This window comes from Protopterus annectens, chromosome 3.part1, assembly GCF_019279795.1.
Source record: "Protopterus annectens isolate FY-2018-M chromosome 3.part1, PAN1.0, whole genome shotgun sequence".
Taxonomy (NCBI): domain Eukaryota; kingdom Metazoa; phylum Chordata; order Ceratodontiformes; family Protopteridae; genus Protopterus; species Protopterus annectens.
The window spans coordinates 678,182,469-678,203,606 of NC_056732.1; the positions used below are offsets into that span (position 1 = coordinate 678,182,469).

Here is a 21,138-nt window from a genome sequence, read left to right on the forward strand (position 1 = left end):
TGTTTAAGAAATGTAGATATTACAATATAAAAAAGAATAAAGTCTGGACAAAATCATTGTAGTAGACACATTTGGAAAGAAATAAGAATATGAATTTGATAAAGAAAGGATTTCAGGATGGATATTCACCAGAGCATCAGGGACAAAGGAAAAAATGAGTAATTATACTAATTGCTAGAGGAGCTCCAATAGTGATAGAATAAGAAAAAAAAAGATAATGATGAAAAAGTTGCAGCAGTAAGGGGCTACTGGCAAGGGGGGAGGATTATGCTGCCATGTATTTATATTCCACCTAAAACTGTTATTATGATCTTGAGAACATTTTGGGAGAAATTATCTGCTTTCATCAAGGGATATTACCTACAGGTGGAGACTGTAACTTGATTTGCAAAAGTAAAGATGTAACTGGTGGACCTAGAAGGGAAAGCATAACAAAAGAGGGTGGATTTCTAAAGATATTTATGAAAATAATTGGTATAGAAGACATTAATTTGGCAGTAGGAACGCAAAGAAAATGTACATATTATTCCTCAAGGTACAATAATTGAGATAGACTAGACAGAAAATATTCTTCACAGGAACATTTGCATTTAATTAAAAGGTTTGGCACACATCCAATAACTATTTCAGCTCATGCACCAATAAAAATTAAGATAAAAATGCAGGGTAATGAAGTAAAAAGTAGACAATGGGATTTCCCCATCTACCTTTTTAAAAATAAAAGAATTTAAGAAATGTGTAGTATAAATTATTTGTGAGTTATTTTTGAAGACAGAAATTTCCTCAGAAGTTATAGTGAGTAAGCGGGATAAAATGAAAGTGGAGTTTAAAAATAGGGTTGAATTAAAAGAAAAATAAATATAGGAATTATTTAGAGTGGCTGGCAAAGGTTAATGCATTGCAGAATAAGGGGAATCTCACATAACAAGAAGAGATACAACTGCAGAGTGCAAATGAGAAAATAAGAGAATATGTGGATAATATGCATAACTATAGAATGATTGCTGTTAAATAACTGTTTTTGATAAAAGCTCCAGAGCACAAAAAACTTTTAGCACAACCTCTTAGGCAACAGAAAGTAGAAAGGGTTGTTGGCAAACTTAGAGAGCCTATAACAAGAAAAATAACCAGAGATCATGTAGTGGTATTAGACATATTTTGGAAATTTTATGAAAATTTGAAATAAAGCAGAGGAATGTGAAAAACAAGAATGAGCACAAATGGAAACATTCATTGAAGACTTAAGCATGCCAAGGTTAGAGGCAGAGGAAGCTCAACATTTAACAGTTAAGATAGGACAAGATGAGATAAAATCGGTGATGTATAGTAAATCTCAGGAAAGTCTCCAAGAACAGATGGTATTCCTGCAGAAGTTTGGAAGCTATGAGGGAAGAAAGTGATAAAGATCTGGAAGGTTTCATTTAATGGTATATTAAAAGGAGGGGATGCACTAACATCCTGGAAGAAAGCTGTGGCAGCTGTAATACTTACAGATAGTAAAGACTCATCAGGCCCAGCTTCATATGGACCCATTACATGATTATAAAGTGTTTATGTCTATAATAGCTAAATGATTAGCAAAGGTGTTTAAAAAATTGATAAATATGGATCACTGTGGCTTTTTGGAGGGGAAGCTAACATTTGACAACATTAATAGAAAAATGGCCCAAAGGGAAGCAGAATGTAAGAAAATACTGCTTCTTGTTGGTGGTCTTAATGCAGAAAAAACATTTGACAGAGTAATCTGGGGATTTATGAGTAGGTCAATATAAGCATTTAAATGCCCTGATACAATAAGTTTAATCAGGAGGATATATGAGCAATCAGAGGCAAGAATTAATGTAAGAGGATTCTTCTATAATAAGTTGTGTCTGAACAGAGGAACCGGGCAGGGGTGTCCTCTTTCACCTTTTTATATTTGATTTCTATTTAGAGCCATTGTCAAAACATAATGGACTCAGAAATTCAAGGATATAATTGTTATCACAAGCAATAAAAGTTGGTTTTATTTGTGAATATTATTTTGTACCTGGTAAAACCAGAAAAGGACATCTCAGTGTTGTGGAACATTTTGAGAGTTTCAAGTCTATTCAGGATATAAAATTAACAAAGATAAAACTAAGGCTATAGCTATAAATTATGTACCCACACATGAATTGTTTCAGCAATACTTATATTTATGGGGACAGGATAAAATTAAGTATTTAGGGGTATGGATTGAAAAGGCTTTTGTTATGGCAGCTAAGGATATGAGAGAAGAGACCAAATAAAAGATAACACAAAAGCTGAGAAACAAGAAGCTCTTGTTTATGTAAATGGATAGCAAGATGCAAGCAGTGAAAATGTTTTTAGTCCCTTTAGTTTTATAGACAGGTATGGAATAATTTTATCAACCAGACTACAAATTGTGGACAATAATTAATAAAGAATTGAGGAGATTTTCTGAGAGGGGAAGATGAAATGGGGTAAATTCAAGAAATAAGTAGAGAGTGGGATTTTGAATGCAGATCCTTAAGTAGAATAACAACAGCTATACAGAATGTTATATTCATAAAGTAGCAGAAAGTATTTTTTTGAACTAAGCCAACATGAGAATGGAAAAAGGAGATTTTGCTGCTAGAGATGATTGCAATTAGGAGTACAGAGAATATGCAAGAGGGAGCTAGAATTTACTGGAGAAAAATGACAAAGTAACCAAGGTATTGGGAGCAAATAACTAGAGTTGGAAAGGTAATAGAATGGGAAAAGACCAAGAAGACATTTGAACTGTAGGCTAGAGACTGCCTTCCCTATCAAGGATTGATATCAGAGTATAAAGAAAGAGAAAGAGGCAGGGGAATCCTAAGTGAAAAACCCATTATGGTAAAATTTTATAGATGAAGCTAGAACAGAAGCTGCTGTTAAAAAGGGATGCTTATTAAGGCATATAAAATATTGCACAATGGGTCAGATTTAATAACACCTACACTAAGTGTACATGATCTGCATTCAAGAACATCTCTACCACATTTTTTGTGCTTTCTAGTCACTTAAAAATATTATACTAAGAGTATATGTAGTCTACACTTTTTCTTAACCTTTATGCACCCCCTCGGTATTTAAAGCTGCAAGAAAATCAGTAGAAAAACTAAAATTAGGAGGAAGATGGTGTGAGTTATGCTTGTGTTGTCAGTTCACTCAGAACAGTGGTGTACACATAGTGCATACTTAGTGTAATCACTAATGAATCACAAAGCATAACTATTGGAACCAATCAGAGGAGGACAGAAAAGATTGGAAAGAGAGACTGGATAAACAATTTACAAGGGAAAAATAGGAAAACATATGTATAGTTCACAAGTATATTGCAAAGTCCAGAGGATTTAGGATTTTTACTTGGAAAAGTTTGTGTAGGTATTTTATACCCCAAGCAGATGCCAAAGATTTTTTCCTCAGGAAGATGCCAAATGTTGAAGGTGTGATGAGGGAGAAAGAGGTAACTGGTAACATGTGTTTTGGGAGTTTAATGAGTTGGAAAACTCTGTCAGAAATGTTAGCTGAGTGGATGGGTGTAACTAAGGAAATGTTTCTTTTGAACTAGAACACAGGATCTCAATTGTCTAGACATAGTAAGGCCTTGTTAAGTTTAATTCTAATGGCTGCCAAAAAATCAGCTTCTAGAAAATGGAACTCAAAGTCTAAACCAACTGTATTTGAAGTACTGAATATGTTAACAAAGATAAAAGAACCGGTAGGGCGATCTTTATAAAATAAATAAATAAATGGAAATTGTGGGAAAAATATATACAGAATGATGATCTGTAGGAGGAGTGAGGTTTAAGGGAAGGCAAGAAGTAAGCAATTTTGAACAACTGATGATATCCTATGTCTGGAAATTCTGCTCTTATTTTGTGATAGTAACAATACATAATTTCTTCCTTTTCCTCAATAGTCTGTATGACTTTATCGTTTACCTATATCATCTCTATGTCTCTTGCCATTTTTTAACACTTTTATTGAATTAGCACATTTGACATAGGCAAATATACAGTTATATAAAAGTAAACAAGCCATATTAACTTGTTCCCAGTTGCATGCATTACATATCACATATATTCTTTTGAATAATTATCATCAGCTATTGTTACAATATTCAGTACTTCAAATACAGTTGGTTTAGACTTTGATTTTCCTTTTCTAGAATTTGATTTTTTGGCAGTGACTACAATTAAACTTAACAAGGCCTCAACAGGTCTAAGTAATTCAGATCCTTTATCCCAGCTCAAAAAAAATTATTTACACCCATTTTCTAACCCAATATTAATATATATAAGAGAGTACTCTGTAGATAATTTTTAAAGTCTGCCAACTCATTACATTCCCAAAATATGTTTCCAGTTACCTATTTCTTCCCTATCATGCCGCCAACATTTGCAATCTACCTTAGGAAAAATTCTGTTGGAGTCTACTTGGGGTATATAAATATCCATTCAAACATTTCCAAGCAATCCTAAATTGTCTAGACTTTATTGCATATGTGGAAACCATACATATGTCCTCCCATTGTTTCCCTGTGAGTTGCCTATACAACTTTTGGTCCAACTCTTTTCTTACCTCTCCTTATTGATAGTTATTCTGCGCTATTTTATATGCCCTAATTATCCCTTTTTTTACTAATTATCCCTTTTTTTAACAGCAGTTCTGCTCTAGATTAAACTAAAACTCTACCAGAGCAGGTCTTTCATTTAGGATTCCCCTACCCCTTTCTCTTTGCCTATACTGTGATATCAATCCATGATAGGGAATGCAGTAAACAATCAAATCAATGAAGTGAATAGCACTGGAGAAATGAAAACAAAATATTCACAAAAGTTATTCCCAATAGCAGACCATGCCCAGAATCTGGAATTTATTCAAAATAACAAAAGTACGCAAGTGCTTTCATGTATCTATGCTTCTTAGGATCATAGGATCATGTGAGATTACTTTGCTATTAACCCGGAGGTCATTTCAAATCTGGCCATATCATCCCAATGTAATGCTATAGAAATGTTGGTTAATACCCAAAATTGCATCATAGAGGTGCTCTGTTTCACATGAATAGGTAGCCTATTCCAAAGACACAGCATCCACTGGGAGAAAAATCTATCCCTCTAGCATGCCCTATTTAAGTCGCAGGCCATATTTAGGTCCCTGGAATGGGTGGCCCTAGTCCTATTTGATTTACAGACATGCAGCAAGTTCATTAGGTCTGGATCTGAGATTGCTCTGTAAGCCAGGCATAAGTCTCCCCTAAGAAGTCTATATGATACAGAGTAAAGTGACAGGGACTTTAGTCTGTCCTTCACCTAGGAGGGTATAGTTTGCCTTGGTGAAGTTTTTTTGTCTGATTTTGCCCTTTGTGAGTTCTGGTGTTACTGTCAGCTCAAAAGTGACTGATTTCTGGTCAGATTTAACTAATGATGTTCCACAGTTGTGGTAGGGCATCCATTTGACATGTCAGTGAGGACCAGATCTAGTATATTTTTTCCTCTTGTCAGGGTATGAATGATTTCTTCCAGGGCATTTGAGTTAACAAAGTCAACTTTTGTGCTAGCAGGTTTGGGCTAGAATAGGTTTCCCAGCTGATGGTGGGATAATTGAAAACCCCCATAACCAGAGTGTTTGGTAATATTTGGATTGTCTCCAGTTTGGTCAAGTAGGCTTCATGCGCATCATGACCCATGGAGGTGGATATTTTACTGGCTATGACTTGAATGGGGGTCTTACCCACCATAACCTGAACTTGGAGTAACTAAATGGAGTCGTCCAGTCTAACTAGACAGGAGGTGAATTTAGCTCTAATATAGATAGAAACACTGCCTCCTTTGGTTCTCACACATTCATTGGGTGGTCTGAAGATATGGAAGGCATTGTAGCCTTGCAAGGCCAGGGTACTCTTTGAGGCCTTGAACCAGGTTTCTGTTAATGCACAGACATCTACATCATCCAGTGATGGAAGTGCTTCCATGGTGTGCAGTTTCTGATTTAAGCTATTAGCATTTAGCAGCATGACCCTTATTTTTTATGATTGTCAAATGTCACATCAGTAAGTTTATTTTTGAGACTTTGTCTAAAAAAGGCACTATGGGGGAGGCAAGTGCCTTTCCCAGCAGCCGAAAGCCTAGAGGTGCCAGGTGCAAACCGCCTCTGGCAAATCAGTGAGGTTTGTCGACCATGGTTTCCCAGGCTGACAGGAACTGGATGCCCTTTGAATGACACCAACAACTAAGCCAGGTGTTGAAATGAATGATTTTTTTGTTTATACTGTGGCATCATTCTAGGTGAGAGTGGTATGCTGCTCAAGGCTTGGGACTTACCTGCCAGGAACACATACTCAGAGAGCTTAATAATGTCACTCTTCATATAGTCCAGTAAAGTACATCTCAAGTCATTCACTACACATGAACAATGACAGAGTCATAATGGCACTTGTTGCTGAGAGACCTGAGTGCATGCATGCATGCTCTGACAAATCCTGGCACCAGACAGGCAGCTGACTATGACTTTCACCTTGTCCATCTGGTGAGTGGAACATCCATGTGTCTCACTACTGAGTATCCAGTGACTAGAAAATTTGGTTTTTGAGTGTTATGCCTTACAGGCTTGGTAGGTGAGACACTGGTGTTGCTATGTGTCATGGGTGCAGTCTTGTGTTAGTTGTAGCAGTCTTGTGTTTTGAAGCCTGTGGTGTCTCAGTAGTTTTTTCTGAGAGAACCTCCATGTATGTTGACTTTTGTGTTGGATGCATACTATGTGTAAGAGTAGTGGTACTATGTGCATGTGTAGTGGTGGGTAGGTTGACAATCTCATCTGTGTTACTGTTCTGAGTGCAAAAGAGAATGGATTTGAGATTCTTGGTGTAGAAACATCTCTCAAACTCTCTACTAGAGTGAGTTATTAGTAGAGGGTTGTCTATGTACATGAGGCAATTGCTACACTGCCTCAAACATCAGCAAGGTTGGCAGGAGAAACAAGGGCAGTCCAACTGTCCATAATGCTATGTTGAGGACTGTTCCGCTAGGGGTGAGCTTTTCAGGATTGATCAATGAAGAGCTCAGTGGATGGATATTTCTACCTTTTTTTTTTGGTAATTTAATAGGTTTCAGCCCACTAGCAGTATTTTTTTGACTGGGAAAGTGCTAATGATGAGGGCTACACTAATGTGCTACAGCTGTAACTAAGGGAAAAACTTGAAGTAATCTGTCCGGTTATGGTGCACAAGTGTGCGGTAGTGCATGATGTGCAAACAAGCAGAAACCTGCTCAAATGCAGGGCTTAAATACCAGAAGCTAAAAACTTGAAAAAAATTTAAAAAGGTTCAAAAGGACCAATTAGGATGCTTATTCCAAGCCCTAGACAAACCACCAAAGGCAAAACAGGTTCCAAACATCTCAATCACCTCACTATAGTCCAGAAATGTCTCTTCCAATCCAAGATGGCCTGGAAAATGTGCTCAGAGCAAACAGCCACTACAAACAGGCCCAGATGAAGTAAACCTATATATGGACTATGCCACACCTGTTAGCTACTCTAGTTTAAGTGGGAGCCACTAGAAAATGTTTAGCACAGCAGAAATATACAGCGAGACACTAAAAAAATTTAAAATAGCAAAACATTAGCAAAGAGACTCTAAAGAATGTAAACAGCTAACTAATCAGTTATAACACTGCTTAATGAGAAAACTAGAACAAGCAGAACAAATTGCTTTGCAACAGTGAAAAACACCAGTAAATGCTTAACAAATAGTGAAAATATAATAAGAGCTTAGTAAACAGTGAAAACAGCAAAAAAATTTGATTTAACAGGCACAGTAAGGCAGAAATTGCAGTACAACATTGTAGATTAGTACACAGTATATAAATACAGTATTAAAGTAGGTGGCAGGCAATAAAAAGTACATTAAATAGTAAAAATAAGCAAAAAAAAAAGTCAAATTATGTTTTTTGGAAGCTCAGAAGCCTCTGGTTATCTGGTATCTCAGCTCAGAGTTGTGGCTGGTAGCTCACCTGAATTCAGCTCGGTACAAACAAGTGGAAACTTGCTGAAATGCAGGGCTAAATTCCAGAGGCTAAAGACTTGAAAAAAATTTAAAAAGGTTCAAAAGGACCAATGAGGATGCTTATTCCAAGCCCTAGACCAACATCCCTGATCAGTATCAGTAAGAAAGTGAGGTCCCTCATGAAATCATCCAAGGCTAACTTCAAAAGAAAAATACCCAAGGATTCAAAAGATAAATACAAAGCCTTCTTTAGCTATGTTAAGAATCTAAGTGACAACTCTAACATATGCACTGAACTAGTGCAAAATAGCACAAAATATACCGAACCTACTGATATTGCCAACATCCTGGCAGATAGATTCAGTGCAAACGTCACCCCCTCTCACTTCTAAAAGGGCCCACAACAATACCGGAAAAGTGTAGTGTCCCAAAAATCACAGACGCACAGGTGAAAACAGCCCTTTCAAAAGCCAAAAACACATTATCAATAGGACCAGATGGTGTTCCAGGCTGCGTCTTGCACAAACTACAGAACAAACTAACCCCCCACCTAAACACACTGTTCAACCTCAGTCTCTCCACAGGCTACATGCCCATAGAATGGTGCACAGCAATGGTTATTCCTCTCCACAAAGGAGAGGCCACAACTGACTCTAGTAACTATCGCCCCATAAGCCTGACTAGCCTGGTCTGCAAGGCTATGGAGTGCATCATCATGGAACTCATTAACAAAGACATTGGGAGCCACCAAATACTTGACCTGACCCAGTTCGGCTTTGTTAAGGACAGATCATGCCTACTAAACCTGGTTGACTTCTTCAAGACAGTCACTAAGGCCATAGACGAGGGAAAGGTGGTTCACACAGCCTACCTTGACCTCGCCAAGGCTTTCGACACCATTCCCCACTCGGGTATTACAGAAAAACTCACCAGCCTGAACATAAACCCCTACATCACGAGATGGGTTGCCAACTGGCTTACAGACAGAACTCACACGGTAAGAATAGCAGGCTCCAGTTCCTACTCTAAACCAGTCACAAGTGGTGTCCCGCAAGGCTCGGTCCTGGGACCCCTACTGTTTGGCATATACTGCTCAGATGTACAGGCAAACACAGGAGGACTATGGCTAACCAAGTTCGCCGATGACTGCAAACTGGGAGCCATAACTGACCCTCCAGCTGACACGGGCATCCTCCGAAAGGGCCTTACTGAGATGGACACCTGGTGTCAAAGTCATGGCCTCAAGCTAAATGCCAAAAAATTCATAGTCATCCCGTTTGGGGAAAAACAAAACACCCACAAATTACCACATAGGTGGCAGCCCCCTTAATACAGAAGAGGTAATAAGAGATCTGGGGACCCAGGTAGATAGTAATCTCTCCTTTGACAATCATATTGCCAAAGTAGTTAGGAAATCCTTCTATGTGGCCCATCTAATTACTAAAGGGTTTGCATCTAGAAATAAAGAGGTTACAGTGCCCCTCTACTCGTCACTCATTAGACCCATCATAGAGTACAATGCCCCATTTGAGATGTACCTCATAAGACACTTCCAACAGCTGGAAAGACCACAAAAGTACCTCACCAAGAGGATTACTGGTCTCAAGCATATGTCCTATGCAGCCCGACTGAAACAACTCCGGCTGTACTCAGTGGCATATCACTTACTCAGAGGTGATCTCTGCCTGACTTACAAAGCCATGTCCAATTCAGAATTGATGGACATGCTCCACCTAAAGAAATTAAGTCACTGCGAGCCACATGCTCTAGTGAGCTAAACCTCGCCACAACAATAAATAGAACATGCTGGAGGGATAGATTCCTGTCACAGAGACTCCCCATGCTTTGGAACAAAATTCCAAATTACATCAGGCAGAGCCCCTCACTAACACTCTTCGTGAGAAACCTTAACGAGTGGATGGGTAACAGAAAATACACCCCTGGGATCACTTCATTTGCTCTGCTTGACAGAGGATCAGTTAATTAATCAATGGGGCAGCGAAAGCCGACACACTCTGGTTAGGCTTATAAATGCCCTCAGGCAGATAGCTTAGTACCTACCTATGAACCTAAAATATCAAAATCCCCTCATCCCCTGATATTAACAAGGCTTCCCTTTTACATCCTAATTGAACAAAATCTTGTCTCCTTCAACTGTCCCCACTAGGAAGCCCTTTCTCTAACTGGTAAGGTTCCTGGTCTTGCTTTAGCCTATTCTCAGCCAACAAATAAAAGTTAAACAACTGTATAAACTAACACTTTCTCTGGGCCACAGTTGTTTAGGATTTGTACTCTGTATCAAAGATGATATTACCTTGCATTCTTTACTGATTCTTCTTCTTACTCCCATCACTTTCATGGGTCAGTGTGCTCTGCTCCACCCTCAGTGTCATGCCACTCCCCTACCCTACTCCCCCTTCCCACCCACTGTCACTTAATTTAAATTTAAACTGCAACCCTGCTTTTCCCTTCCCCTTTCTCTCCACGTCATCCTGTACTATCCATACAATCAATACTGCCATCCTTCCTCCTTACCATACCTCATCTAACCACTCACCCTCACTAATCAAAATAGTGATTGTACTTCCCCTCCGCTCCACTGCTGACTTTGACTCATCCTTGGTACTTCACCACCTCAGTGTAAATTACCAGCACTGTATTTTCCATTTCCTAAACTTGTCCTCAGCATGGCACCCTCTTCAACAAATTCCTTATCCTCCCTTGCCTCTTCATCGTAATTTTTCTCTTCAACCTAACATCAACACATCTCTCTTCCCTACTTATATTCTTTTAAACTTCTACCACTCTTACTTGCTCACACTTCCAAATCATGTTTCTCATCTGTGTTGTCACTCCTCTTCTTCTCCTTCTACTCTATCACCTATCCTCCTATCAAACTGAATTATTTCCCATAAGCTTGCCTCCAACTCTAACTCATCCACTAAGAAACTTAGCAAACACTAAACTATCTCTATGGTACCGTATCTATTCAATCCATTTAACCCATTCCATCATAGGTTTAAATTAGTCCTGCAATCCTCACACCCTCTTAAATCCAAGCCTAGATACTATACCTACATCATTAGGATTCTTATAAACATCACCAAAAGTTTATTCTTATCTGTAGATATTCACCCCAGTCCTGGACACCCACTCTACTCCCTCTCATGACTCCTTCCCCACACTCCCATCTCTCCCACACCCCAAGTCATCTACCAAGTGCCTAACCATATATATGTATGTCAGTGAATTTCACTCATGGATTGCCCAATACTCACCCAACATAATTATACTGACTGAAACTTGGCTCATACCCTACATCTCTGATAATGAAATTCTTCCCCCTGGTTGCAATATCTTCCACTTGAACAAGGTCCACAAAAAAGAAGGAGGTGTAGCTATAATTTATTCTGACCAACTTAGCCTGTCCCCTTGTCCATTTTACTCCCCAAACTTTCACCCTGCATAAATCTTACTAGTAAACTGCAAACTTAACAATCATAAAAGACTTACAATCACTGCAATACATATCCCCCAAGGTAATAACATCCCCATTCTTGAACATGTTCTCTCCTGGATCACTCACTACATATCATATGAAACTGTAATTCTGGGGGATGTTAACATTGATTAGCAAACCTTGACCCTGACTCCCCTAACTCTAGTTTAAATCTCCACAGCTTCACACAACTAATTTCAACCCCTACCCACTACAGCAAAACTACCATCTCCAGCTCTATCCTTTACTGAATCCTAGTACCACAACCCCAAAATCACTGCCTGATTGTGTAAGTGGCCACCTTCCCACCTGCATTCAAAGGTACCCCCCTTAACAAATTAGGCTTCACAAATATAAAGGGTGCTGTAGTCCCATCAAATTCAACCCTCATGAGTTCAACAATAGACTATCCTCCATACGTGGTCCTTCTCTTAAACCTTCATCTTGAGCATGCTGTGCATGAATTTAACTGCATTTTTCTAAACATTCTTAATTCCCTTGATCTCCTTGAGAAAATCAGAGTCAGATCTCTATTTGCACCTTGGCTTTCTCAGTCCACTCACTCTCTTTGCACAAGAAGGATAATGCATGGAAAAACTGGCTAAAAAAATCCCCCATCCACTTCCAAACCTATAAAGAACCTCACTAAAAATATGTCAATAATGACAATAAATTTCTACCTTAAGCCTTAAAGAAACCATCATATCAATCCTAAAAAATTCTGGCACACCTTTAAAAATATTCTTTACCCAGGTAGCCCTAATTCACCTAATACTTGCCCCAACTGCTCTCCCCTTGAAACCGCAACTATCCTCAACATATATTTCATTGACTCCATTAGCAAACTAATCCAGAATAGTCACACTCCCAATCTTACTATACCTCCCTCTCCCCAAGCCATAAAACTACCTTTTCACTCAAACCAGCCCCCACTGCCTACATTAAATCACTACTAAACAAACTAAAGATGTGCTACACCTCGACAGATAATCTACCACCTGTAGCTTAATAGCTTACCCTAGCACTATCCTCATCAACTGATCTAGCCAATAATCTACAGTCCCCTCTACCTGGAAACAATTCTACACTGTACCCATCCATAATGGAGGAAATTCCACAGACCTCTCTATCTATAGGCCCATAGCCATTCTGCTCCCCCCTCAAAAATACTTGAAAAATGCATACGCAAACAGCTCCTTGATTATTTCTTCAAGAAAATCTACTCACTCCTACCCAACACAGCTTCCTCTCTAGACATAGCATAGCTACTGCTCTAATCTCCTTCACTCATACTATCTCTCAAGCTAGAGACAACAATAAACTGGATCTCTCCAAAGCCTTAGACACTGTATCTCACACCAAGCTCCTCACTAAAATGTCTGATCTTGGTCTCTCTAATTATACTCTCAAATGGTTCTCAAACAACTTTACCAACAGACAGCAGTCTGTCAAATGGCTCTCTTCTTTCTCACACTTCCTCCTTGTTAATACTGGAGAACCTCAAGGTTCCATTCTTGGGCCTCTACTATTTAACATCTTCACAAACTGTCTTCATACTTCATGTGCACAGTCGTCTCTCATACAATATATGGATAATCTTTTATGTCTCCAAACTTCAACCCAAAACTCCTTCAACTCTGTCAAAAGATGGCTAACTGACAATCAACTAGTACTCAATCCAAAAAAAAAAAAAACAAACTTCTTTTATTCCTCCCAAAGTCTCGTTCACATCATAAGTCTTCGTTCACTCTCACATCCCTTAACATATTGCTATAAATATAGAGGCACACACCAAGCTCCTGGGCACTATCATAGATAAACAACTAAAATTTGATCTTCATGTCCAAAATCGCATAAAAAAGACTCACCAAAACTGGGCTTGTTCTACAGAGACAAACAAATTGTTCACTAAGGACTTCAGACTTTCCCTTCCCCATGTGTATCTTCTTCCCAGTCTTCTTTATGCCTCTCTGATCCTAGCCAACCTACAATCCTCCCTAAAGTTTAAACTCAAACTCGCTTATAATAAAGTCGCTAGGTTTACTGCAAATCAACCCTACAATTCACACCACTGCATTTCTCTCAAATCCTTAAACTGGATTGAGTTCCCCCACCTGCTCCTACTAACTCAACTGCTCCTTACTTACTCCATTATAATCAAACCTACCTCCAGCCCCACCATCTCATCTCTCATCTCCTTCTATACTCCCAATCACTCTCTCAGGAGTTCTGACCAATTTCTCTTGAAAATCTAGAAGCCCACAAGAAATATTGGACAACACCTATACAGCTATTCTGTTGCCTCAGCCTGGAACAGACTTCCTCTGACCATTAGAACTATATCCAATACCCTCAACTTTAAAAAAGAATTAACAGAGACTCTACTGAACTCATGAATTTGTTCCTGCCAAAACCCCACCTAACTCTCATCCCTACCTCCCACCCCTCACTTCTGTCTATACCCCTTGATAATTCACCTTCAGTTCTCCCCTTTCTTACCTCCCCACATCTAACATCCTTCCTACCCTTCCCTTAATGTGTTCCCACTCTTCCTTTATTTCTCATAACTATTCCTTTCACCCCTTCACATTCTACTCTTTTAATATCCTTTCTATTCCCCCTATACCACCTTAGTCAACTCTTCAGTTAGTGGTATTTTTATTTTATATGTCTTTACTCTAGGGCTTGCATACTGTTTTATTGTGTACTGTATTTCTGTGATTATTATGAATCTGTACTTACTACCATATGTCCTCTATGTATTTACTTCATTGCTTGCTGATTGATTTTTTTTTTACTGTATTTGAGATTTTGCACTGTTTTTCGACATTTTTTGCTATCTATAGTTACTTCTGTATTTAGTTTCTGACATGAATCTAGAGTTTTCTGTACTTTTTTCAAACACCTTTATTGAATTATACTTGTAACATCAAGTAAAAGTAATAAAACAACACCCACAAGTACTAAACACCGGTTTCTCAACAGAGTTCCAGCACAAATAAAAATTATGAAAACACCGGCTACCATGGATAAAAACCATAAAACTTCTTTAAAAAAAAGACAAGTGCTTTCGGACTAACTGTCCTTTTTCAGGTCTACATAGAAATTACAATTCTGCAAAACTAAATTTAAAATATCAGCTGACCAATGAGCTCAATTAATTAGTTTACGCCCTTTAAGGGCAGGTTTAATTGGTACACATACATTAAGTTCTGGTGCCTTATCAGATTGTAATGCAGCAATCCAATTAATTTCTGCCAATTCCATCTTATTCACCAGGTCCCCACCTCGAAAACTTATTTGTACAATTTGTAAGACCATAGCATTGTTACATCACAGCAAGAGGTTCTCCTGTTCGATTCTCAGCTGGAGTGCCTTCTGTGTGGAGTCTGCATGTCCTCCCCGTGGTCGAGTGGCCTCCGAAAGACATGCGTGAATGGGTGTGCCTTCGCTGAAGGTTGGGCGTCGGGCTGGCAACTCGGCACAATAAAAAAAATGACTGCCAATCATCAGCAGACCGGAGTTCCGCTGTGGTGACCCCTAACCGGGAAAAGCCGAAAAGACAAACAAGTAAGACCATAAATCTAAGCATATGCTTATTATACTTAAGAATATGTCTCACCAATGCATTAGTTATTTTTTGACAGCAAATGTCACTCAGATGATGTAAGACACGTTCTCTTCCTTGTCTATTGCTCTTGCCAACATAAGAGGCAGTGCTGGCATTTAGCTAAATAAATAATGTTAGACATCCTACAATCAGCATAAAACTTCATATAAGAAATGTTACCAGTTACAGGATGTTCAAATTTTTCAGCACTAATAATATCCTTGCAAATACTGCAATTCCAGCAAGGAAAAATGCCTATGGTAGCCAATCGATTGGTACCAGAATTCTTAGGTCCATCACATAATCTCCTTTTTAATGACCTATTATTTTTAAAACCAAACCTTGGACACTTCCCCACTATATCCCTTAGGGAATCATCAGATGTCAAAATCCCCCAATTTTGCTTAATAATTTGGCACACCTGTTCAGTGTTACTATTAAAAGTCAGGAAAAGACGATTATCTGTTTTTCTCCATAACTTCACAGTGTCCTGCTCTCAGTTTCTAGAATAGGCTGAAAAATATGTTTTACCTTACATCTCTCTCAAACCTTGTACTTCCTATACCATATTACAAATGTCCACTTCATGATAGCCTCTAGAACGTAGATTATCACTTTTGCTAAGTACCTCTTTTTCAGACTCCCGATCATCAGTATGCAAACATGAACCCCTCAGAAACTGGTTGTTAACAACATTTCTTAAAACATAGCCTGGGATGCATGCTCGTCCTAGACAATAAGTTGTTCTTCCAGCAACTCTTCCTATGTAATTGTATATCCAACTGTCCGTTCAATTTAACCAACAGACAGACATCTAAAAAATCAATCATCTCATATGAATAGTGTCTAGTAAAGTTCCTTCTAAATAATTAACAAAATTATCCAGCCTTTCAGGGGTTCCATCCCATAAAATAAAAAGATCATCCACAAAACAATTATAAAAGAATATCTTCATAAAAAAATCATGCCCCTGCATATATACTCTTCTTCCCATTTAGCCATTACTATATTGGCGTAGCTATTGACACATGATGTGCCCATAGCTAAACCTGTCCTCTGAAGATATGTTTTTTCATTAAAAGATACCACATTCATCTCCAGAACCATCTCCAGCAGAGCACATATAAGATATATAGTGGAATTTGAATAATCACTTTTTTTGATGGAGATACATCCTCACAGATTAAATTTCATACTCATTCGGATTCACAGTGAATAATGTCCGTACATCCAGGGTCACAAGTAATAAATTCTCCATCAGCACATGTTCCCTCATACATTGATGTAATGTTTCCAGAAAATGTTTCATATCTCTCAAGACAGGATTGGCTCTGGATAATACAGGTTTTAATTTACATTCAATGAAAATGGATAACGATTCTGTAACCCAGCCATTCCCTGCAACTATGGGACGAAAGGGTGGATTGACCATGTCTTTCTGTACCTTCGGTAGTCCATTGATGTTACGTATCACAGGTTCTGCAATCATAAAGTACTCATATTGAGATGGCATGATGATTCTACTCATAAGCATGTCATATGCATTATTATGTACCCGCTTAACAAGCTGTTTAACCTTTAAGTTATCAGTCTCAATGTATGTGTCAATATCCCTTAACATTTCTTCCATCTTCAATAAATAGAACTCAGCATCCATGACAATGGCTCCATCCTTATCTGCTGGGCATATCTATATTCTTGGATTCTCCTGTAACCCCCAAACAGCCTGCCTTTCCGCAAATGTAATGTTGTTAAATAAGCATGCCTCCTATTGCTCAATTCAATAGAAAGTTGTTTCTCACACACTTTAATAAAAGTCTCTAAATATGGGGGAAGTGCTGGTACAAACGTACTCAGCTTTTTCAAGTGATCGCTTTCTCTCATAGACATATCTCCATAAATACTATTTAGCACAGTACTCCTAGCGAACAATCTTAGATTAAGTAAAACTTCACTTAATCTAGATCATTCAGGCAGTATATAAGATAAACCATGATTCAACAGTAAGACCTGAGATTCATTTATTACTATACTTAATAAATGAATCACCAAGTTGTTCATGTCTGTTTCCATTTGTCCAAGACAGTCTGCCCCTCGGACATTTTTCTCCTTTTGCAACACCTGTTCAGTGAGTGATTCCTTTTCATTCTCCATCCTTGTTTGATTTGCTACAGGTAATTGAAAAAAAGGGTGCGAATTGTAATTTGTATGTAGACCTGAAGAAGGACAATTAGCCTGAAAGCGCTTGTTTTTTATTAAAGAAGTTTTATGGTTTTATCCGTGGTAGCCGGTGTTTTCGTAATTTTTATTTATGTTGTATCCTGACATAGGCAAATTTACATTCATATAAAAGTAGTCAAGCTATATTAACATAAACATTATGCTTCACATATATTGCTAAAGCTCATGTAACCTAAGCAATATTACATAAATTATTAAATGTCTTCCCTTTTTTTGTACATTGTGTAATTTCTGCCATGTAAATTGTTCTGTATGGAACTTTTCTCCCCGGGCCTCTGCTAAAAAGGGCTCATGCTCATTCAGACATACATGGTTATCAAATGTCAAAATAAATAAAATGAACTCATAAGAATACAAACCTGTCAAATCATTTGTCTTATTATTTACACAGTAACAATATCTCATTGGGAAAATACTGGCATCTATGTTCCAGAAATTAGAAACTGAAAAAAAATCAACAAATATTAAGTTAGTCATCTAAAAATTTATCAAAATCATCAACAGATTATCAAAAAATACCAATATCATGCTAACTGCCATGAAACAGATGCTTTACTTACTGTTGTAGATTAGAATTGAAACCTTATGTAGTGCGTAGCTACTGTGTGATGTAACACTCAGTAGAGAGAATAACTGATCCTGGCCTGTATAAATAAAAAATAAGGCTTAGATTCACAAACATTTTTCTGTCTAGTTTAAAAATTCAGTAACATCTATAAATTACTCTGGAGAACATACACATAAATTCTTTGAAGGCATTATTGTTTAAGTTTGTATTTCCAATATTCTTTAATTGAACACTTGTATCATATTTCAGAGTTCTATAGCTTAAGACTCAATATGGAGGTAAAAACATGCAATAATATGCAAGTTAAATCAACACCAACATTCAGTAATCTGTTTTATATACCCACTTATCAACTTCAGGTTCATGTGAATCACAGTTTGTCCCAAGAAACAGTTGAGAAAAAGAAAAAAATAAGTACGGTAGTCCATTGCATGGCACACACACACACATGCACGCACACGCAAACACACACACACACACACACACACACACACACACACACACACACACACACACACACACACACACAAAAACTCCTATGGATAATTTAACGTTAACATTTTTTAGAGTGTAAACTGTCATGGAAATACATATAAACATGGGGAAATCATACAAATTCCACACAGTAGGCACCACATCTAAGAAGAATAAAACAAGGAACCTATGGGCTGTGAGGCAATATCCCTAACTGTTATATAGCTGAGCTGTGAGCTACTGAGCAATATGGAAAACTAAAATAATTATTAATTTTTGCAGTTCAGTTACACAAAGCTGCCACCAGATAGAAGCAAGGGATGACAGTTTTCACATGAAACAGTAGCATTTAAAAATAGTGGATTTACAGTACAATGTTGTACAGAAGTTTTTTCCTACACAATTGTAGCAACTGTACACTTAAAACATTCAGACTACATTTTATGTAATTCTAAACTATTTGGCTCTACTTATTTATGGTTATCTCAGTGTATCACAGCATATTTTGTTCACATTGCTAGTCTGTTTTGCATCTTTGCCAGGAATTACATGGAAAACAAATGCTGAAATAAAATGTGGGTTATCTTTCAGGCATGTGAGTTGCTAGAAGTCAATTAAAATGTATCATTCTCCTCCCACGTCAGCAGTCATATCTTCCCTTTCGAGCCCCTCTTTTCTTTTCCCTTACAAAATCATAGGCCAGAGAAGCCTGTCATACCCTCCTGCAGTGGCCTCCATTGTAAATGAATCCGCTTATTTGTGAGGCAATAAATCCTGATATCATTATTTTTCACCTTCTCCCTTCCTTCATCCAACTACTTCCCTTTTCTCATTTTCAACACCTTTCTCCTTGGAACTCTTTCCTGCCCAACATTATACGTCTCAGCATTCTGAGTGCCAGAATCAAGCTTTTCCATTGTATCTTTCATCATCCAGTGATATATAGAGTATAAAATAAATATGACAATACTGGGGGTAAGAGTAAGTGACTGAGAGATGTTTGAACAAAATAGGAGATTGGAGTAGATCATCAGCTCTAAACAAGTTGAAGGGCATGATGATGGGAAGACAGTAGTATTAAGTTAAAACAACTAGAGACATTCTAAAAAGCAGGGAACATGCATTGTTAATGTGATTAATATGCAATGAGTACTTTAGGTGTGCAAGGGGTCAGCCCAACATATTAGGGACAGAGACAGAGTGAGATGGGCAGCCAAACTGCTGCAAGAAATGGTATGGGGATATATCGTGAAAAACAAACTGTGCCTCAGTATGAGGATTTCTACAAATTTTTAAGTTCTCATCTTTCCTGTGCTGTTCTACTATATAATTTAATATGTCTTCTTAGCTAATTTGATATCTCTTCTGAAATCTAAACTCATTTGCTATTATTACTAGTATTGCTGTCTTATGCTTCTACAAAATTTCTACTCTCTTGAAATGCTTTTTCAGTCGATGAAGCAAATTTCATTAATCGCTAAACCTTGGACTCCATTTCATTTAACAATATTGGCACGTACTTATTCTCTGTAATATAATTTGCTAAGTGATTTATATCAGATCTTTCAATATAAGTTAACTAATGTTGTCCTGTCGCATTATGACATTAATATGTCTCATGTGCTCCTCCATTTAAAACTGTGTGTCCATATACAGCCATTTTAATTTTTGAGGTTCCTGTAACAAAGGAGGTACTGCCAGCACAGCTAGCTGGAATTTTGTAAATAATTATATGTCATTTGTGAATATCAAACTAATTTATATAAGATCCTTGTGTTACAAATATATTAGAACTGTATGTTATGTGTACATCAAACTGCCTTGTACAGATGTTTGTGTTGAAAAGGTATTTGTAAAGTGCATGTGCTTAAAATCTATCCACAGTGTGCACTACTGGAAGAGAACAGACATGTACACGCACTATTGTAACTGTTTAAATGTATATGTTAACAGAGGAAACCAGAGGGTAAACCTCAGTCTAGCAAACTTTAGAAAAGTATTTGAAATTAAATCACTTTATAGGCTAGGCCATAAAGATGTTTCAGTGCAGCCAGAGACACAAAGGCTGTACTAGGAAGTTTCTGTATTGTCTTTGAGGTGAACTAATTGCTACTTTGGAAGCATGAAGGACTGCAATTGTTTTATGACTTCCAGCACCGGCCAAAGATCTGAGCAAAAGCCCATGTCTGGGCACTTTTACAGATAGATGCAAAATACTGCCAGCTTCCAGCAGTGGGGTTTTGCCTGGGAACTAGAAGTCAGATGACAAGAAGTGATATAATTCTGCAAACTATCCCAGTCGTAATATTTTATATATTATTTTGAAAAGTCTCTCAGTGAGGCAGAGCATTCTGCATTTTGTCTTGGACCTGGCAACAACAACAACAAGAACCATTCATCACATCTGCCTTGCTCTATTACTAAGTTTTTAGGGTATAGTAATTCTGTTAGATACAGTCAGGAATATAGCAATGCTTAGTTTAGATTTTGTTTTTCTTTATTTGTGTGAGCCTATTTTAAATATTTCTTATGGTTTTGAACTCTGATGTCACTGTGAATATATACTGAGTATTTTCTTGTTCTTTTCTTATTTATTGTTAACTATATTTAAACCTTTCATTGTGGTGATCTGTGTATAGATATTTAAGGTTTGAGAGTACTTGCATATTTATTTGGTGACACTGTGTGGGCCACTCCTAATAGCCTTGCTCTTGGTCAAACTACCA

At 37.7% G+C, this 21,138-nt stretch overlaps 1 protein-coding gene across 3 annotated transcripts in view; it reads right to left on the minus strand.

The window, feature by feature from the left end:
- Positions 1–21,138, minus strand: part of HHLA1 (HERV-H LTR-associating 1) — a 514,160-nt gene that overhangs the window by 128,643 nt on the left and 364,379 nt on the right. For all 3 annotated transcript variants that reach the window (XM_044067042.1, XM_044067041.1, XM_044067043.1), the window contains exons 5-6: positions 17,931–18,014; positions 17,730–17,813 (exon numbers count right to left, since the gene is read on the minus strand). In XM_044067042.1, coding sequence (XP_043922977.1) covers positions 17,730–17,813; positions 17,931–18,014 — 168 coding nt within the window. The remainder of the gene's footprint in view (positions 1–17,729; positions 17,814–17,930; positions 18,015–21,138) is intronic.